The sequence below is a fragment of the Corvus cornix genome, chromosome 27 (genome assembly GCF_000738735.6).
Source record: "Corvus cornix cornix isolate S_Up_H32 chromosome 27, ASM73873v5, whole genome shotgun sequence".
NCBI classification, from domain to species: Eukaryota; Metazoa; Chordata; class Aves; order Passeriformes; family Corvidae; genus Corvus; species Corvus cornix.
Genome location: NC_046355.1, coordinates 644,338 through 665,769, shown reverse-complemented (window position 1 = coordinate 665,769; position 21,432 = coordinate 644,338). Strand labels below are relative to the sequence as shown.

General features: G+C 45.5%; 1 protein-coding gene across 3 annotated transcripts; it reads left to right on the top strand.

Moving 5' to 3' along the window:
• The first annotated feature begins 375 nt into the window (after window positions 1-375).
• Window positions 376-15,853, top strand: SMARCE1 (SWI/SNF related, matrix associated, actin dependent regulator of chromatin, subfamily e, member 1). 3 transcript variants are annotated; one of them, XM_039565629.1, is made up of 11 exons: window positions 379-438; window positions 1,197-1,247; window positions 1,754-1,797; window positions 4,699-4,803; window positions 7,050-7,130; window positions 8,231-8,362; window positions 9,807-9,978; window positions 11,609-11,781; window positions 12,782-12,883; window positions 13,386-13,596; window positions 14,302-15,853. In XM_039565629.1, the coding sequence occupies exons 2-11, from the start codon at window positions 1,241-1,243 to the stop codon at window positions 14,511-14,513; spliced, it is 1,239 nt and encodes a 412-aa protein (XP_039421563.1). In that variant the 5' UTR covers window positions 379-438; window positions 1,197-1,240; the 3' UTR covers window positions 14,514-15,853. The 3 variants fall into 3 exon arrangements, with proteins under 3 accessions (XP_039421565.1, XP_039421563.1, XP_039421564.1); XM_039565631.1 differs by lacking the exon at window positions 8,231-8,362 and having other exon boundaries at window positions 376-438; XM_039565630.1 differs by lacking the exon at window positions 4,699-4,803.
• Window positions 15,854-21,432: the final 5,579 nt, after the last annotated feature.

Below are 21,432 nucleotides of genomic sequence, written 5' to 3'. Positions count from 1 at the left end.
CCTGCGCGCCCGTCCTGCGCCGCAGATTCGCCAGCGGCAGCCACCACTCGGGGCACCGTGACCGCGGTGCCCGGCGCGGGGGAAGGGGACGAGCACGATGCTGGGCATTGCGGGTCTGGGGCGCCTCGGGAGCCCCGACGACACCGCGAGGCAGCGCCTCCGTGCCGGTAATGGCGGGCGGGGTCGCCCCTCGCGCGGCGTTCGTATTGCACCCCGCAGATTCGCCACGGCCCCTGGGGTCGCCGCCGTCCCGGAGGGCGCAGGGACGGCCCTGGCCCTTCAGTGGGGCGCGGGCAGCCGAACAGGCCCCCCCGATGGTGAGTAGGAAGTCCCCGGTGGGCCGGGGGCGATGTGTCGAAAGTGCGGAGCGGAGTGCGCAGGCGCCCGCGCCGCCGCCCCGGCCCGTGGGAACAAAGGGAGCGCGGCCGCGCCGAGCGGGTGAGTGTGAGGGGCTCGGCGGGTCTGGCCGGGGGGCTCGGGACGGCCCCGGTCCTGCACCGCAAGCGCTGCGGGGCTCGGGAGGGCCCTCGGGCCCGGGGAGGGAGCGCTGGGGCCGAGGGACCCCCCCTCTCCCCCCCGGTGGCCGCCTTGGGCCCGCTCAGGCTCCGCTCGATCTCCCCGAGCCAGCCCCGTGTGCGAGCCCCGGAGCACGTCATTAGTAGGGATTCTAAAGGCGGTTGCAGCCGCCGTGGCGTTATTTGAAGAGAAAGGCCGAAAAAACACTTCGTTACAGCGTTGTTTGACGCATTCGTGGTTTCGGTGCTAAAAGGTTAAGCATTGCCTGTGAGACCGCAGCTGCCGGGCTCGGTGATTGTTGTATGTACCCTGTAAAGGAGAGACACATCATTTGGTCATTTATGTATGCATACCAGCTTTCTGAAACAGTGAGTGTAAAATAATGGGCTATGTTCTTTTTATTCCGTAAGGGGCAAAATATATTTACTTAGATCCTTCAATATGACAGTGACATAAACCTGTGTACTCTTGCACAGCTATTTAAGGCCAGGTTCCTTGGAAAGTCCATTCGTTTTGCAAAGAGATAACACCTTGGTTTCTGAAAATTCTTTTGTCTGTATTCCAAAACTGACAAACTTTGATGATCACTGGTATCGATAACAATTGAAGCTTCAAAGTTTGGGGGGGGGAGGGGGGCAAAGGCACAACATTTACTAGCGTGATCTTCTTTTGTCTTGCAGAAGTAAAAATATAATGTCAGGTGGCTGAAAATTTGACTATCAAAATGTCAAGTAAGTTTTTTTTTTTAAAGGTTTTTTTTTTGTTTAACTTGATGTTTTAAAGATCTGTTTCTGCAGAACCTGTTTGTGAGATAATGCCATTATTCCTGGCATTAAAAGAAATTGTAGGAAGTGCAGTGACAACTCTTGGCCTTACATCCTGCTGTGGCTGATTCCTAGCATATTGTTCTCATAGGAAATCCAGATATCACAGCTTCTAAATCCTGTTTGACTGCATTTATGCTTTCCCTCCATGTAATTGGTGTGCATATTAATGAATTTCATATTCTCCAGTTTTCTGCTTGAATAAAAGTCTGGGACTAGAGCAATGGGGGGGCTTCAATTTTTCTTTCGCTTGTGTTGCTTTTTGCTCTTCAGTGGCAAAACATAAAGTCTTTCACAGTAGAATTTGTTTGTTTTTATAAATTCCTTTAAAAATGTTGTTCACAGCAGATGCCTTAAGAATTCGTTCAGATTTTCAAGAAAAAAAAAATGTGCTTACATTTCTATCTTAACAGAAAGGCCATCCTATGCCCCACCTCCTACCCCAGCTCCTGCAACCGTAAGTATAGCGATTTTTCTCATTAACACAGAGCCTTTAGTAACCTCCCAGAAAAGTAATTATGGAGTTGCATCACCTTCCTGTATGGGAAACACGATACTAATTAATGTGATATGAATTGTTTAAATTAATATCATTCTTTTTTGAGAAGTTTGGGAAAGAAAAGCTGAATAAATTTGTTTTGCCTTCAAGGCTGGGATCTTGCAAACACTGAATTTGCTGTGAGCAGTCGCTCATCTCAAATGACTTACAGTGGGCTGCAGCAGTACTGGAATAGTTAAGAAGCAACTGATATATTTGATGGTAAAACATCCTACTCAGCCTGTGCCCAAATCACAGGCAGACATTGCGTTTTTCCACATTCCTGTTGTACTGAGCTGCTTTTCAGTGGAACGTAGGATTACGAAACATCCTGTTACATTGGCTCACAACAATGAAACTCTCCTGATGCCAGTCTTGCATTCCTTGAAATCACTGGTATTTTGGAGTCTAGGGCCTGGGAAATATTTCACTTTCTAGTAAAGTGGTGTGGCATGACACTGAGGAAAACATGAACAGGAGCTTTGAATCCTGTCCAGTGACATTCCTGGATGTACAAAGGTGCTGCAGTAACAGTGTGCTGTGGGCAGAGAACTGTTTCAAAGCAAATGCACCTCTTTGATCACATTTCTGAATAGTTTGGATTTCAGGACAAATCCTTTGTACAGAAGAATGAGCAAAGATGCTATAATGAATTTTTTTACCAAAGTAAATTGGAAAACTATTACCCAGTAGTATGTCTCTGATTTCTGCAGGATGGGAGTTAGAAGGAATGTGATCCTTCAAATTTATTGTGCCATACTTTACAGGAAAAGGCTTGAAAATTATATAATGCATAAATACAAGTTACGTTTTTGTAAGTTTACATAAATAAAACTTGATTTGTATAGTTTGCTCAGAGTTTTCATTTTGCACACAGCGAAATAGATCTATGGCAGTGTTAGAAGGAACATGATGGATCCACTCTGACCACTGGATTCCTGCATCAAGAGTTGTGCATACACGTGTGATTCCTTTGGGATGTAGCATGGATGCAGTTTTTTAATGGTTTACGTTGATGTGGTGGTGCAGTCCTTCAGAAGGATACATGAAGCACATGTCAGAACTGCAACCAGTGATGTGCATTGCCTGTCTTACAAGCATCTTTTTTTTTATTATTTTGTATTACATTTTATACAGTTCTTCAGATGATGGTCTGTGCTCTGTTAATGCAAGTCACAAAGTAGCCAAATAACCTTGCTTGTTCTTCCACAGCCAGTTCCAGGTGCTGCAGTCAACAAAATCCCAGTAATTCTCATAACTGCAGTAATGTAGATGAAATAAAAGTTCTCCATGTGATGCAAGGTAGTTCCCTGGTAACATTTAAATCCTGTCTTGCAGAAATAAAGAATTAAGCAGACGGAGATTACAATTGTCACCTGGTTTTATTGAAGAGGTGTAGTTCAACATATTCAAAACCTGTTGTTATGGTAATACGAAAAACTGTAGTAAAACGGTGTCTTATGAAGTAGTGAATGTGTATGTCATGAGCCCAGGCATACAGATGAGCACATCAGCTGCTGTCACTGAGTTAAAAAGCTTGGCAATAAAATCTGTATTGAAGACTGACTGTTAAAGGATAATTTTCCTCTGCACTTGTATATTTAGAAATAAACTCCTGCAGTGTGTCTGCATTGACCTGAAACCTTCATAGTTACTGTAGTCAGCTCCTAGAACACTTCTGTTCAGTGTTCGTATGTGTCATACTTTGGTTCTTAGAGTCCTGAACCTATTTGTCAAATTTTTATAACTGTAATCTGGAACAGGTCTAGTCAGCAAATTTCTGTGAAGGACTCTTGAAGTGTTTATTAGGGCTGCTGGAGAGTGGGACACCGGGGGAATGACACCTAAAATGTCCAGAAACACTCCAGGCTCTTGTGAATCCTAATGGAATCATAGAACCACCAGTCAGGACTTAATCACAATTATCATTAAATAGTTGATCTATTTTTCCAACAAAATCCAATTGGTAAAGGGGGGATAACGGGAAAAAGAAATGTATTTGAGGAGGGGAGTACAGGGAACCTGGTGAAACTTGAGTGTCCATAGATAACTGAAAAGGGAATGTAAAGAAACGAGATTTTTTTCTGTGTGACTGAGGTGAGAACAAATCAATCCACTTTCATGAATGAAGATGTATTGATTAACTTCTGAATTGTCTTGGATTTGGTGATCTGTTCAAACTACTTTAAAGTTTTTAACTTATAGGTTTTACTGCAGATGTAGAGTCCCTCAGCTCTGTCAGTCTACAGCCTGCCTTATAACAGAGGGATGTCTCTGGAAATTGTCTTCAGCCACTGGCGGTGGAGCACAAATGGTGCTTTGAGAGATTTCCTCCCCTGGCCCCATTTGTTGGGAAGGCAGAATGCTGGGAAGAAAAGCAGGCAGGGATTTTCATTGGTGTAATGAATGTGGGTACTGGGGATTTCTGCCCCACCACCGGGTGCTGTGCTGCCCTGTAACTTTCACTCTTTGGGGACAAGAGTCTTCTGAATTCCTTGGTGGCTTATGTTGGAAAACTTTATTAGCCATGAGCTGAATTTACAGAATACTTGTTTAAATGAGTTACACATTTAATAGAAATAAAATCACCAGTTTCAGACAGAAATTTGTAGTGACACATTTACTTAAAAGTCCTGTTTCCTTACTAGGTTTATACTGGAGTAAGTTGTGTGTGTTGGGAAGACACCAACTGCTACACCTCATTGCTTGTTTGAATTCTGGTTGCTTTTGCATGCCATATTGCAGTTCATTTTCATTTCTGTGTTTTCCTCGTTTGAGCTCATTTCTCATTCGTGTTTTTGTCTCATTTGTTTCCATCAGCAAATGCCCAGCACCCCAGGGTTTGTGGGATACAATCCATACAGCCATCTGGCCTACAACAACTACAGGCTGGGAGGGAACCCGGGCACCAACAGCCGGGTCACGGTAGGAGAATCAACTATTACATCCTCCGGCAAACACCAGGAACTGACCAGAAATGGCTTTAGGGTTAGGTTCTTCGGAGTCTTGGCTGCTGCCACTTCTTTATAAAAAAAAAACCAAAACCAACTTCTGATTCTTACTCCTCACCCTCCCCCCCTTCCCCTTCACTCTGAAACCTTTTGCAGGAAAATGGGCTTTTACTCAGCAGGGAAAACTGGTAATGGTATATGATGCAGACGTCCAAAAAGACACTTTGTGGTCTTCAGTGACCACTGCATGCATAGGAAAAAGTTCTGTAGTTGGGTATGAATTTTTGGAGGGAGGGAACTGCTCTTTTTGCTGATTGGCACAAAAATAAGGAAGAACATTTTGCAAACTGGAGATCGTTGATAGTCGTTTCATCATCCTGTTGAGCCATGTGAGAGGTACTGGCCTTTATTTTTCTTTCTGGTCGTAGTCTGGTAATAACTGCACAGTCCCAAGTTCAGTCATTATTTTTTCAACAAAAACGTGATGATGATAAAAAAATAGAATCCTTTTAGCTCGTATATATGTCATTGTGTGGGAAATGGATGTTACATTCATTTTTCATGGTGTAAACAAAGTGAGATAGAGACAAGTGATGAGGTAGGTGACAGTTTCTTTCAAATATGAATCAAGTCCTGAGCATTGTATGCAGTTAGGAAACAAAAATAGGCAGTGGAAATGTAACACTTTCATAACACAACAGAAATAGAGTAAATCCCTGGTATTTTCTTAAATATCTCACAACTTTAAGGTTTTTCCATGTAAAACTTTGTACCTCAAAAATTCTGATCAGTTTGGAAGGTGATGCAAAGGTTTCTCAAGGACGAAATACATGGTGCTTTTAAAGAAGTGAACTCTTTTTATGCCTCTCATTTAAACCTTTCAAACTTCATATATGAAGTTCATCCAATACCTTAAAGCATTTACAGAAAGGACCTTCCCCTACAAGCTGGAATTGACTGTCCGAATGGATACTTTCCTTATACAAGACTAAGTCAGGTTTTGTCTGAGAACTTCATTGTTTCTGTATGTCACAAGCATACACAGCCTGCTCTGCCATGCATATCCCAGTATATGGATGGTGTCTTTAAATCCCTCTTAATTTAAAAGCATTAAACAGTTTCCGTTAATGTTTTTCCAACCCATCTGTATGTGTATCTATGTATACATTTTGGTAATGCATATACCTCATGCACATTATTTATACACAGTTCTGTATGCATTGTTCATAGAGCTCCATAAATTCAGCAGAAAAAACTATCAGGAGGAAAACCGAGTATTTAATGTGAGCCTTCTGGGCTACACCCAACTATTGATCTACAGGCCACAGCCCTGAAAGATCTTGAACTTGCTTTATATTTTCATGTAAATACTCACACTTAATAGAACTCCTGGCATGTGGAAGTGCTGGAAGAGTGGACGGTTTCAGACCCTGCAGTTGACAGGAGCTGTGATGTAATTGCACTGTTCTAGGAGCAAACCCTGGTCAGGTGTTTTGTGGGTTGAGGGGACATGAGGGGAGGCAGCAGCTTTCCAGCAGCAGCATTAGAGCTCAGTGGCCTTTTGTGTGGTGCCAGCACTGTGTCTGGCAGCATAAAGCCAGAGGAAGACAGAGCACAGGAGCATGTTCCAGGCTTACTTGGGACAATTCATTACAGCTTGGCTACAAGTAGAGCACATATTTACTTTTTAGCTGCATAGGGTTGTTTTCTTTCCATAAAGAGTCTGTTAATTGGCTCCAAATTACCACTGACAAATTTTGCAGACAAGTAATTGTGAACATTATTTGATAATGTCTCTAACTTAATGGTTTAAAACTTTCTTCATATCTTTTTTCACCTGTACAGTAGCCACATTAAATTTGTCAAAACAGATGAAATAAATTAGTCATCAGAAGTGAGAAAAAACAACCAGCTGGGATTGGTGTTTCCATGTCAGTTCCTAAGCTGTGTAGTTCAGTTTTAAGAACATGGAGCCCTTTTAAGGATTTATCTAGTTACTGCTCTGTAAACTTACAGAGAAAAGGACAAACTTACATTGGGAATTATTCCTGTGAGGACCAGCTCTAGTTAGTGCTTGTTCACTTACAGACTGGGTAATTTTTTTGATGTTGCTTGCTTCTCTTGGTGGGGGTGTGTGAATGCACAAGAATGAGTGTTTTCCAAAACTAGTGCGTGTCCAGCGACCCCATTAACAAATGGATTTATCCGGTTCTTTTATAGGCTTCCTCTGGTATTACCATTCCAAAGCCCCCCAAACCCCCAGACAAGCCCCTGATGCCCTACATGAGGTACAGCCGGAAGGTGGGTATTACAGTGTCCATCAGTAATAAAGTCAGTGTTCGTTTGTGCTAACAATTAATTGCTATGATCTTAGTTTCAGCTTCTAAACGTTGACTCCTAACAGCCTGCGCTCTCTTAAGGGGATGTAAAGTACAGAGTCTGCCCTGCAGAACAAAGGCAGAAGTAGTCTGGTCACACAGTTGCCAATTTCTGGGGGGAAAATTGCTAAAATGCTAATTCCTACCACTGTCTGCTGACAAGGATCCACCCCGCCACATTCAGAAGTTCCTGTGACTTACTGACAGAACTTTTTTATATAAAGGAAGTATTCCTTGCGTTTTCTGGGCTTGGTGCAGTGCTGTAGCTGGACTGAAGAGTAGCAATGAGTGGACTTTGCATGTTCTCCTTCACCACCCTAGCCTGTGGCAACGTTCGCTTCGCTATTCTGTGAACTGTTTGACAGAAAGTAGGAGAGAGACTCTTGTGGAGTCTGGAATCTGATGGGGCATGGGGAGGGCATGGCAGCCTGGCTGAAGCAGGTGAGCCAGAAGGAATTTCTTCCACTTCTGGTAAAGTATCTTTACCAGCATGTCTGTCTTAGGCCAAAAAACATCAACACACACACAAAAAAAAAAGTCAAGTGGCGCAGCAAGAAATTACACTGGCAGCTCTCCTTTTTTTTTTCCCTATAAAGTTAGAAACCTTTTTGGTGGAGTCAGAACTTGTTGGAACTCAGATTGATCAGCAAGACTGAAATATTGTGAAATGTTACATTCTGATCTGAAAAGCTCAGTCTCTTTGTCATAATCTACTGCTGGATGTGTTTACTCAGTAGCATTTTCTCCCCGAGATGCAGCGATGTGCATTTAAGAAGAGAATTGAGAGGGTTAAAGGCAATATTCCCATGAGACCAAAGCCACTCAGCAATTGCCTGGTTCAGTAGCTGGCTTCCTACTGACTTCCTGCCCCAGAAAATAGTCCAGATAGTTTAGCCAGACTCATTCCTAACTTTATCCTGTTTTTCATGGTGATTCCAGAAAGAACACTGAGATGACAATATAAAATGTTTAATTTGGAAGTATTTAGATATCATTAGTAAAGCTCCAGCTGTTTCTGTTAAGGTCTGGGACCAAGTGAAGGCGTCCAATCCTGATTTGAAGTTATGGGAAATTGGCAAGATTATTGGAGGAATGTGGCGAGATCTCACTGATGAAGAGAAGCAAGAGTATTTGAATGAATATGAAGCTGAAAAGGTAAATGGAAGAAATCTGGGATGTTTATTACAGCTGATTCTTCTAGGAACTGGTCTGAGAAGAAAAATTCATCTTCCCCATGCAGGGGTGTTTGAGGCATTCACGAGAGCCCTGTATGTAACTTAAATGGAAGTTTGTCCTGACACGTCTCTTAGATTTTTTTAAATAACTGTGCATCAACTGTGACTGGTCAGTTTTTAGACCTAATTCAAAATGAAGTATTTATAATTGAGTGTCGATTTTAACTGTTTAATGAATGGATTTGATTGTACAACATCAGTATTGAAAAGATTGTCTCAACACCAAAATCCTCTTTCAAAACTGGTGCTCTGCAACTACTGCTGTTGTCATGAACGTGTTCCTAAGAGACTTCCAGTCACGTGGGGTTTGGTTTTCCTGGTGGAACTCCACGCTCTGTGGCATTAGTGTTTTGTTTCTTAATAGAAAATGCTACAACTTGTAGGGGTTTTTTGTGCTTTTGTTTCGGTTTTATTGATCTTAATGACAAGAGATGACAGCTACCTCGTGTCTAGGTTGGTAAGTGTTGAGCACCTGTACGAGACTGTTCTTGTGATTCTCAGGTACCAAGGGAGAATTGTCCAGCTGATGTGTTGTGCTTACACCTGGCAGGCACCTGAGGCTGTGGATACCTGGTCAAATCTCAGCTGGTTTTATTCCAAGGCAATAGAGAAGTACTGCAAAGCTGGGTGCTCTTAGCTGAGAAAAAAAAAAATCCAGGAATTACTGGTTTTACCTTGGTAATGATGTTTAGATTGTAAGCTCCTTGGGGCAGGGGCCAGCTGGTTTCTATTTGTGCAGTGCCAAGGCAGAAGGATTCTGGTCCTGATCATAAACAAGAGTTTTAGGTACCTTTAACAGTATCATAGATTGTAACTATTTTTCATTGGAAATATCTGAAATCACTGTACAAAATCTTAAAAGTGAGATTAAAGAAAGCAAATCAAAGGGAAGAGGTAATTTCAAAGAATGTGGAAAATAGTGCTGCTGTCCTGCTGCCAGAAGGAGACAGGAGCCTGGCTGCAGCTTTCTGTGCCATCCCAGTGCGGGGATGGGTCAAAGAATGGACAAGTCTTGAGTGATTTTGAAAAGTGGTTCATGACATACTGGCATAAGGAAAGAGAAGAAATCAGAACCACAGATTTAGTTAGAACTCCAGAGAATTACTGAGAATATTTTGTGTTTGCTAATTTCATCTTACCAGAACTTAAATGTTCTGAGGTGTTTGAATTTGAAATCTCAGAAAACAAAGCTATAAGTTCTAATTTGTAAAAAAGAAAGACTGAGAGAATCTGGTCATTTGTCTCTCAGCCAGGCAATTCAGAGCAGCTTTATCTGTGTAACCACACTGTGAGTTACACAGCACAGTTGTGGCGAGGTGGGAATCACCCAGTGGTGCAATCAAACCGTGTTGGTCACCTTTCAGATTGAGTACAACGAGTCCATGAAGGCCTACCACAACTCCCCTGCCTACCTGGCCTACATCAATGCCAAGAGCCGTGCCGAGGCAGCGCTGGAAGAGGAGAGCCGGCAGCGGCAGTCGCGCATGGAGAAGGGGGAGCCCTACATGAGCATCCAGCCTGCAGAGGATCCTGATGGTAAGGAGTGTGTGTGCACTCCCAGTGGGACACCTTCCTGGCAGGATCGGCCATGGAGATACAGAAAACCACCCGTGTGCACCTTAGGCAGCACTTCACATGGCTTCATTTCTGCTTTGGTGCTTTAATGCCAATTTTCGTTACCACATTTTATTCCATACAGCTGACTTTGTTCCCAAAAGTAAGGTGGCACCTGTGGCAAAAGTTATTCCAATCCATCCTGATTAAGTGTGAAGTAATGCTTAATAGTTCAAACCAAATCAGTCTGCTTACAGCTCCATAATGGCTTTAGCACATGCTTTAGAAAAGGCTTAGATGCCTGATTTAATCCGACTTGGATGGAATGTTGTGCTTTATTACCAGAAGTGCGTAAATCTGACAGGCAGAGTTCTGGTGTGATTAAGAGCACCTGAACTTTGATTGTGTTCAGCAACTGTCATTTGAGATTGTGTAGGGAGTGAGGTGCCCTTGCTGCTGACAAGTTGATGAGAAAATTCTGAAAGTTTATTTGACTGCGAGGAAATGCACCCCACCCAGTGGGAAAAGTCAGCCTCACACACCTCATGGCTGCTTTTAAATTCATCACCAAATACTTGTTGAAACCTGAGGGTGAAAAATGTACTCAGTTACACCCTTTTTTTTCCTTCCCCCTTGTTAAAGCACACCCCTGAGATAAAGCTCATGGCAAACTGCACTTTCCCCCGTGTGAGGTAATTGCAACATTTATGTAAATACATTTCATGTTGGAATAGTTGGAACCTGGGGACTTGAGATTCTGTTCTGTGCTACCTAAGCCAAGTAGACTCAGGCAGAACCAGCCGTTACCTCTTTTTTGCTTTGTTTATTCAGATACCCCCATAAGAAACTGAATATAACACTTCGAAATAAAGAAACTTTCATTACTAGTTCTCTTCTTTGGTAGTGTCTGCTGGCATGATGTTCAGCTTCTTAAGATTTCTGTGAATAGTTGGGATAGTCATCTCCAGTAGGAATACTTAATGTAAAACAAATCAGACTTCTGGACTTTTCTACATGGCATCGTTCTGGGACATAATTCGTACTTGTTGCTTAACTGGTTTCTCTTTAGAGAAATGCACTTACTAATAAATAATCGAATACTCTTAATACATGCCTATGAATTTTCAGTGATGAGTAAACATGTCTTACTGCTTCATGCTTTCAGTCCTCGGTGTTTCAAAAGAATAAGTGGTTTGATCTGTGCTACAAAGGTTATTTATAGAGGAGTCACTGTCCTGCTGACATTTTGTTCTGCAAACATGATTAATCAGGAATGGGTCTTCTATTTGGTGTATTAATAGTCCCTCTTACTGTGGAAATGTGGAAGGCAACAGAGTGAATTAACTAGGTCAGTCCCAGTTTCAGCTGTGGGAAATGCATGTGAAATCAGCCATTAGAGCTGTGCTAGGTAAATGCTGCCCTGGCCACACTTTGTCTCCTTTTCTGATTCCCTGATGCTCTGTGTTTGTTACTGTGAACTTTATGACGTGACAGCTACTGGTGTTAGGGCTGATATTTTGGTTTTGGTGAGTGGTAACATGGGTATGGTGTCGTTAGACTGGACACTCACTTTGTGGAATCAAAGCAGTTACCCCTTAAACTCCTGTTCCAGATTATGATGATGGGTTTTCCATGAAGCACACGGCCACAGCTCGGTTCCAGAGGAACCACCGGCTCATCAGTGAGATCCTGAGCGAGAGCGTGGTGCCCGACGTCCGCTCCGTGGTCACCACAGCCAGAATGCAAGTCCTGAAACGCCAGGTTCAGTCTTTAATGGTTCATCAGGTAAAGAGAAAGGATGCAGATGCAGCTAAAACACGGTGGTGTTGGGCTGGACTCCAAGTCTCAGATCATTTGATCACCTACATGACTGTTCTTGCTGGGTGTCAATGTTCTGTGTGCTCCAAGAGCTGATCCCTGGGATTTCTTGGGAGCTGCAGAAGGTGAGACTTCACCTTCAGTGCAGTTTTGTTTCGGAGGATCATGTTAAGCTCTGTTCTGTTCTTTGGGATATCCTAAGTGTTAGTTCCATAGTTCTTCATTATTACACACAACCCTCTGTATGCAGTGTCAGTCTGCTGATTAATAGGTACTGGTAGGGTTGTGATTTCAGGTACCTGACCACTCATCTTGTTTGTAATGATTCTTTTTTTTTTTTCAGTAAATTGTCCCTATTCTAACATTTTTCACTGAAAGTTAAATTCATACAAAACATATGGTGAAGTCACACCTGCACATTTTACCTAGCTTTGGGCATATGCCTGTGTTTTCCAAACACTCATGTTACCAAAAGAACCCTTTCAGCATGGTCAATGTGTGTGTGGGTGAAGCGAGACCAGAATTAGGTAGAGATTTGTTGGGGGTTTTTTAATTAGAAGATTTTGGAGGGTGGAGGGGGTGGTTGTCCTTTTTTCCTGCAAATTGTGGTCTTTGTTAATTGATGTGGAGGGTGTGTCTATACCTGCAAGCTGTGTATATGTATGTACAGACCCGGGGGGTGCAGAATAGGAAAGAAAATGTGCAGATTTCATGCTGGAAGCTTCACCTCAGGTACACAGTGTTTCATTTACAATATGCTTGAACTGCTGCACAGACCCATTTACTGTTCCTACTTTTCAGTATGAACTTCTGAGCTAGTGGGTATCAGAGGCAGGCAGAAGGATGTTTACATGTTAGGCCAATATTTAAAAATAAACCCATATGAAAATTTGTATGCGTAGCTGTATCTTTGCCCAGCTCTCAGGTGGCTGCACAGTGAGGTTCTTGCTGTTTGTTTCACTTCCAGCGTAAACTCGAAGCTGAGCTGCTGCAAATTGAGGAGCGTCACCAGGAAAAGAAGAGGAAGTTTTTGGAAAGCACAGAATCTTTCAACAACGAGCTTAAAAGGGTACAACTCATTTTTCTCACTTAGAGGAAGCTGCTGGTTCCACAAGTGCTTCAGTTCTCTGTTCAGTTCTGAGCAATTGCCCAGCTGCTGGGGCAGTGCCCTGGTGTGGGTGGTACAAAGTGCAGGATGATTTCCTGCTCCTTCAGTGACCTTTAGTGGGGACATTGGAGTGCCTCCAGGCTGGGCTGGGTGAGTTCACTCAGAGCAGCTGGAGGAAGGTGGTCTGAAGCCACTGTGGAGGTCACACTGCTCTCCTTGGCTGCATTCAAATAACAAGTTCTGTGTTGTTTATTTATTCCCTCTCCCCTTTTTTTTTTTGTAATATGCCTGTATCTCCCTCCCTAGTTACTTTTAATATAAACTTTGTAAAATCAAAAGGACTGTGCTGCGTGTAGAAATAATGAACTCATTGGGGTTTACCGATGGTTTATTTCTCAGGGTAACTGAAGTAGTAAAAGAGCTAAAGAGCTTTCCTTTGTTTTGTTTTGTTTTTAATTGCTAGTTGTGCAGTTTGAAAGTGGAAGTGGATATGGAAAAAATTGCAGCTGAAATTGCTCAAGCTGAGGAGCAGGCTCGCAAGAGACAGGAGGAAAGGGAAAAGGAAGCAGCTGAGCAAGCTGAGCGCAGTCAGAACAGCCTGGCAGCTGAGGAGGAGCAGGCAGCCAGCAAGGGGGAGGAGAAGAAGGAAGAGGAGAGCACTCCAATGGAGACAGGTAACTGCATCTGAACATCTGCTGCAGAATCTCCAAGGATCAGTATTAAAGCGTCTCTGAGGAGAACAGTTCACTGCATCTTGGTGAACACAGGCATTTGCTTTCTTCTCATTAAATTACTCATTTTTAAAAGAGGAGAGGATAGGATCCAACAGAGGCCCATGTCATGCTTTGTGTGTGATGTACCCAGGGGGAAAAAAATTCTAAACCCAAAGTTAGACTTCAGTTAACTGTGTTTCCTTGTCCCAGTGTCTGTGTCCAGCCAGGATGATGCAACAGCACTGTTTCCTATGCTGCTGTCAGGCAGATTTTCCAGCTGCTTTGTGCTCGGAACAGCAGCAGTAAGAAATGCTGCTGGATTCAGGAGTCTCTGTGTCACTGCTGCAACAGCAGGAGCGTTAGGAAAGAGGGATCAAGGAGTTTGAGTTCCAGTGCTTCTGCTTTAACAAGGCACATGGCTTTCTTATGGCTGGAATCCTGAGGGCAGGCAGCTGTGGCTGACATCAGGATGCTGTGGCAAGACCACATGCATCCTCAGCATTGAGAGATCCCTGAGCTGTGCCTGTCCCTGCACGTTCTAAGTGACAGAAGTAACTGCTATGGAATACTCAGATTTATTACAGCTTCTGTTGCTTCCTAAATCCTAATTGCACAATCTAAATAAATATTGGCATGTAAATGACACTGAGAAATATGTTATTCCAGAAGAGCCTCACCCGGAAGAGAGCACGGAGAACCAGCAGAACGGTGAAGAAGGAACCTCCACCCCAGAGGACAAGGAGAGTGGGCAGGAAGGGGTGGACAGCACGGCCGAGGAGGGAACCAGCGACAGCAACACCGGCTCAGAGAGCAACAGCGCGACCGTGGAGGAGCCGCCCGCAGACCCCATCGCCGAGGAGGGTGACAAGAAAGAATAATCACTGACTCAGTTCCTGTGTCTCTGTAATGAAGTACTGTTTGATTTCAGAACGTGCTCTGCGGCTGTTGTACCTTCCCTGCCTCTGTCACTCGTCTCCAAAGGATACTGGGGCTTAATGACATGTCAGGTTATCAGCGTAGCAATGTGAAGGGGCCTGTAGAGGCACAGGGTGTCCTGCAGCAGGCAGAAAAGGAACCTCATGTATCTAAACTCGGCTGTTAACAGTGTGGAGAAGTGCTTATATCACTTGGAATTCCTCCCTAGAAAGACACCACTGCTTTTGGTTTCTGTATGAGAAATCAGGCCTTCTCCCTTTCTTCTGGTGCCATGGACACAGTGGCAGTTTTCCCCAAAGGCTCTTCCGGCCCCTTTGTGGCAGCAGTGAGGTGCAGGTATCTCGCCTGTGCTGCAGTCTTGGCCTGACTGCATGAGGGACCTGCTCCTGGCAGTGGCACTGGATTTCTGGAGAGGTTGGAATGTGGCTGAGGCATTCAGAGCTGATCTCAGCATGGAGCAAAGACCTGATGCCTGCCCAGGGTGTCACCTGGAGCCTCTCCTTACCTAACAACCCCAAAAGTCCCCTGTGTCCCACCACTGCTGCACTCCATGCCAGAAGAGCAAGTTCTGCTCTAGATGCTCCAGTCTGTCCTTTTAAAGAAAGCTCTCAGTCCTCTGGAGCAGCTCCAGAGTGAGGCTGAAAGTCTGGGGTTTAGGGGTTTTTAGTATAACTTGTTTTTCGAGAGTAGCTGCTCTGCAGTGATGGAAACTTGCTCATGCTCTGTGTGTGGCATGTCAGGAGATCCAGTTCCAAAGAGCTCAGTGTAGTCTTGCAGGAAATGACACATCTTGAGGGATTTTTTTCTGTGGTGCAGGATTCTGTTCAACAAGCGTTTTGCTTTTCTTTACCAATTAACTCCTTTATTTGCTACCAAGAGACCCTGGTGTGGCCTCAGCCAGAGACCTGGCACAGAAGAGAGCAGGAAAGCGTTTAAACACGCACATGTTCTCTGAGCAGACAGTCACTGATACGGCACAAATGGTAAAAAATAGTAGTTTTGCTTGTCATGAGCGTTCAGAACCTCTGGGGACTCTACAAATGTACTGAAAAGGCCACAGTTTGCCCTATATAAGCAAAAGCCCTAAAAAAAATTAAACTGAATTGCAGCAACAGCCACGGGCCACTTCTTGGATTTACAACTGAGAGAACACATGATGTTTCAATGAACCAATGTGTTTTTGCAGAGCAGTGGGTCTATCAGGTGGTGTTTTTTAAATCCTTTTTTTTTTTAATGGTCTAAAAATAATAAAATCCAACATGTTTGGTTTTTTTTAAACTCACAGTGGTCTGTTCTTGTCTTCTAAGGTAATGCCATTGTTTGGTTCAGAGCTTTCATCAGCTGTTCTCTACCTCAAGCCAGAGGAAAATAAACACACAGGATTTGATTTCTTACACGGTACCAGCTGCTGGCTGGACTGGAGCACCCCCTCCCTGCCCCCACCCCACAGGGCCCAGGTGAGGCTCCACACCTGAGGTGCTGCAAACCCTTGTTGTGCAACAGCTTTTATCTGCAGCAGCCCTGGGTTCTGTAGGCCGGGGGTGCTTTTCATCTGCTCCAGATTCTCAAGGTGAATGTAAATAACTAATTATTGGCAAAGACGGGTGTGTGCAGTTCAGGGTGTGTACCTGAGGGAGTAGGTGTCGTCTTCACAGATGAAATAACTTGTCCAAGCACATGAGAACCTGAACGAATGCCTGTGGGCAGCGTTGGAGCACTGACCAGCTCCATGGTGCCTGGCAGAGGTGCCCACAAGGGACAGGAGCATCAGGGACCCAGCACAGGAGAGGGACTGGCCTCAGGAGAAACCTGGCTCCTGCAGCAGCCCTTCCTCAGAGCAATCTGGAGCTCCTGATGGGCGCCATGCCCTCCTACAGGTCCTCAGTGGGATGTTCTTGATGGACCCTGTGCCCACCTGCAGGTCCCCAGCAGGGCCAGGAACCCTTTCTCCCACGAGGAAGAGCCCTCATGCTTTGCTGCTGGTCTCGCTGGAGCTGCTCTGCTTCCTGGGTGCCCTGTTTGGCAGGCGGTGGGTGCAGGCTGGAGATCTGGGGTGCAGAGAGCTGGCAGTTCCTCACACCCCCAGGGGCCTGAAGCAAAGAGGCAAATCCAAGCCTTGCATCGTGCGAGGGAGTTGTTTTCTTTGGTTTGTTTTTCTCTTCATGAAAAACCAGGGGTTTTCGAATGTGACTCAGGCGTTGTGACCTCTGACATCACCATGGTGCTGCTGCTGGTTTGCTCTGCACGCAAAGCTTCTCGTCTGTGTTGGGTTGTTGTCAAAAATATGCTTTTATCTCACCACAAAAACGCACTCAGTAAAAGTTATTAAGAAGCCTGGTTTAAAAAAAGAACTGATCTTAAGATTTTTTGTTGGTTTGGGGGTTTGTTGGAGGGTTTTCTTTTTTGCATTAATGTAATTATTAGATTTTATCACCCTCAAAACCTTCTAACCTACAAAGCTGGTACAGAGTAACGGGTACATAGCACAAAGCAGGCCCAAAGGGTAAGTTTTGAAAGGGATTTAGATGTTAAAATAAGAACCAGGCACCTTGTGAGGTTGTTCAGAAATGATTCACCAGGCAAAGTGAACCCAGAGCCCAGGCCTCCAAGAGCTTCATCCACCCAAATCCCTTCCAAACCCCTCACCTACACACAGGACTGAGCTTGGCTTCCCAGAAAGACAAAAGCCTCATGTTTGTGCAGTAGCTGAACTTTCAGAGAAGAAAAAACTTATGGAGGAACAAACAAGGGTTTTTTTTTTAAAAAGGTAAAAAATCACCTGTGTATCACCTGGACAAGTCTTGCCAAGTTGCTCTGCCTGGAGCCAAACGAGCTGCAGACACTGCTCACAGACAGGATTATGCAGGTGACAGAAATAAAACAGATTAAAGGAGCTTTACAGGAATAAAATATCAAAGCAAACGTGAAGGCTGGCACAGAGGGGTGGCTGGGGCAGCTCTGCGTGTCAGGGAACCAGAGCCTGTTCAGAGCCTTGTGCTGCAGCAATGCAGCTCAGGGCAGCAGCAGAGAGACCCTGAACCCCAACCCCAGGTGCTTTGGGGGAGCAGGTCCAGAAGCCCTGATGGGGGAGCCCACAGCCACACTTGCGTGGTGATAAACTGGGGGCGAGGAAGGTCCTGAGAAGGGGAGGTGTGGGTGGGCAGCACACAGGGAGCAGGGTCAGACCCTCGCTCTTCTCAGGCCTTTGCCGAGGTCCCTCCCCTATCCCAGGATGTGCTTTTCCATTTCCCACCAGCTCCAAGTGCAGCCTCTGTGCCTGCCCTATCCCAAGAAGGCAGGGATGGTTTATCTCTCCTTTCCTTCCCCCTAGTTTTGCCCTGAACCTCCAGCCAGGCAGGCTTTGCTGTTCCATTTTTTTTAAAAAGCTATTTTGGATTTTTTTTCTCAATTCATCAAAAGCTACTCAAAGCATGTTTGGTCAGCCACCAATCCAAACCCCCCCACCATGCTGCCACCACCACCAAAACGGCGCAGTCCTTGCTACTGGGTGACCTCCTGTTATCCACTTAACCGACAAGTGTTCCCAACAGGAAATACTGGGGAAAAACACCCCTCATGGCCGACTGGAGATGGAACTGGTGCAGGTTGTGTGCTGGCAGAGGTGTGTGAGCTGGAGCAGGCGCTGCCACCAGGAGTCCCCATCAACCTGCCCTGAGAAGGACACACAGCCCTACCCTTGGCTGCAAACGTGAGCAGTGTTTTTCTGGTACAGGATCGTCAGTGCCAGGCAGCAGCAGTTGTGGCAGCTCATGCTCTGTGTGACTGCTCAGGGCTTGAAACGACACAACTCCTGCCTGTGAATTCAGCTTCCCCCACCCCGAGCTGCTCAGAGTGAGATGCAGTGGGACCAGCTCACAGTGTAAGGCATTTGTACCAGTTTGCCAAATCAGGGTGAGATGCTCACAGGTCACTCACCTGCAGCTTTGAGCTCTCCAGGCACCTGGATATGAACTGCGGGTGCTGCACTGCAGAAGTGGGGGTTCAATTATGTCAGGCAGTCAGAGGGGCTGGAATTCCATGTGTTCTCCCAGGCAGGCACCCAGCAAGTTCCAGTTCCATCCTGGACTGTTGCAGCCAAGACTGTTCGTGCCTCCCAGGAGCTGCAACACCTCTTCAAGACTTTGAATCCAGGGCTTGGATCCCTAGGCTTGAAATCCCCCCTGTGTATGCAGAGTGTTACTGACAGTGACTGGCAAACCTCTCCCAATGGGATCTGATGACCAAGTGGGATCAGGCACTCAAACCTGAAAGCCCAGATCCTGCTTCAGGTCTGTCTTGCTGTTTGTGCTCTCAGTTCCCTTCTTTCACTTTGACGTTTCTTTTTCCACAGTCTTCGAGGGGTTTTTTGAAGTGGTTTCGCGCGTATCAGGCTGGTGTCTTATTTTTTTATAAATCACCAAAAAAGCTTCACTTCTGACTCCAGAATTCAGTAATTTCTGTCAACAACCAGTTTCAATTTGCTTTTATCACCCGATTCTGTTGAAAAGTCAAGAAAAAGCCATCTTAGTTCTGGCACCAGTTTCAGGGTGGGGAAAGCCAAACCAGAAAGAGTGACAGTAACAATAACAGAAACCAAGTGAAAAGTCACATCATCATGGGTTTATTACACTTTTTTAATCCCAGGGATGAGACATGCCAGATCTGTAACAGAGAAGGCTGGATGAGCTCTTCTGGGAGCAACCACTGATGGGATTATTTCTGCTTTCTATATCCAGTTTTCATCCAAAGACAGCAGCAGGTTGGTGTTAAACCCTCTATCTTTTGAACAAGGTAACACAGCTCGCAGGAAGGATGTTTGCTGCATGGCCAGGGACACTTCAATTCTCAATTATTTTTATGGGTCATAATGCTTTATCTCCTTAATCAATATCCCTTTATCTCCCTAAACCATATCTTGTTATGTCTCTGAATGATTCCCTGCTCACTAGTGTTTGATATCCTGTAGGAATAGCCCAGCAGTTTGCCCACCTGGGTGGGAAGGTTCAAACCATCTCTAGACACAACTGGTCCTCATAAGCCCCCCCCCCCCAACCACCACCACAGTTTCTGTAACATCCCAGGAGCTTTTCTTCCCCTTTTTAATCACCTCTCCTTTCCCGCCCATCATTCTGAGGTGACCACTGTCTCCTTCATGTTCAGGCCAGAAAGGATCCATTTGTTCATCACAGCCCCTCTGTGTACAGCCTGGGCACTGTGGGCAGACAAGAGGGAGCAGATCCCATGGGAAGCTGCCCAGCCCTGCCCTGAGGGACGGAGGGACCAGCAGTGCCTGTGGTCAGTGGCCAATCACCCAGATTGCCCTTCTCACCCTGGGGTTGGAAAGGGGAGTGCCGCTGTCCCTGACAGCCTGACCCCTCCCCACTGGCGTCTCTGGGTCTGCTTCCCTCCTCACATCTCAATTCCTGGGCTCCAGGGCAAGAGAGCTGCTTTCATGGGATAGAATCATAGAGCATCTGGGTTGTAAAAGACCTCCAAGGTCACCAGGTCCAACCTGTGACCAATCCCCACCTTATCACGCAGCCCAGAGCACTGAGTGCCACATCCAGTCATTCCTTGAACACCTCCAGAGATGGGGACTCCACCACCTCCCTGGGCAGCCCCTTCCAATGCCTGACAACCCTGTCCATGAAGAAATTCTTGCTGATGCCCGACTGTTTAGTGCAGGGCACATGCCAATTTGGTAAATCTTTTTTTTTTCTCTCAGAAAAGAACTGGAGAGCCAGGCCATCACCTGGGACACGATATGGGCTCAAAGCAGCTGAATTCCCAGTGACACTGGGTGTGCCCTTCCCCAGTGTGGCTGACCACCACAGGCAGCTGTGCATCCCAATCAGAGCCTGGCACTGCACAGACTGCTTCCTCCCTCCAAAGGATAACGATCTGTTAATAACCTGGTGGTGAGATCACAATCACGAGATGCTTCTCAGGGCATCCCCTACACTGGCTCAAAGAACTCTGCTGGGTGAGGAATCCCAGTTCGGTGCCACTTTTAAGGTCAGGAATTTACTCACGATTTCACTTCTGCTATTTTATATTTGCCTGAGGAACAACAGCGTCAACACCCCCCTGGAACAACACTGCTGACTTCCACCACCAACCCCCCTGGATGTCCCCAAACGTCAGAGGCAGGGTCTGGGCAGGAGCAAGGCCGGAGCTGGGACATCCCGGGCACCTCGGGTTGGCACTGCTAGGCAGAGGGAGCAGCAGGACAAACGTCAGGGTCCCTCCTTGACGTCAGTGCAAGAATGTGACTGGGAAGTGCAGCTGGGACAGGTCCACCCTGAACTCACCAAAGCTTCTGTCTGGGCACTTCTGGCTTCCTCCAGCCATGGGGACAAACCTTCCCATGGCTCATGTCAGCCAAAGGGTGGAACAGGGGGACAGAGTTGGTGTTTCCATCTCAAATCACCTAAAGCAAAACTGGTGGAAAACACCAAAAGATTATGAATCCAGGATGTAAGACCATCACATGTTGTGCTTCTCTCAGACTGAATTCCACCTCCTTAGACAAAGCCCTGAGTTCTGATTTCCAAGCTCCCCCAGCCCATGCATGCCAGCTGGGACCCCTCTCCTGGAGCTCTGGGATCTTTCCCACTTCAGGATGTCTCTGAGACTGTGTTGAGACATCCCACAGGAATTCCAGTTTTAGACACAGGCCAGGGATGTGAAACTAAACTTCCTTGTGATATTCCATTGCTGAGTGAGTTGCAATTTAATGTCAGGACAATTCAAGATTATGCAGTTCAATTCAGTTCAACTCAATATTTCAGTTCAAGTGGAACCAACGTGAGCTGATCTGAAATCTCTCTGAGCAAATTCCTGTGGAATTTATCAGGAACT

Excerpts from the sequence above, each read along its gene's own strand:
- SMARCE1 (XM_039565629.1), top strand. Across the intron at positions 1,798-4,698 it reads CTACCCCAGCTCCTGCAACC|CAAATGCCCAGCACCCCAGG; the intron begins GTAAGTATAGCG and ends TGTTTCCATCAG. Across the intron at positions 12,884-13,385 it reads TCAACAACGAGCTTAAAAGG|TTGTGCAGTTTGAAAGTGGA; the intron begins GTACAACTCATT and ends TTTAATTGCTAG.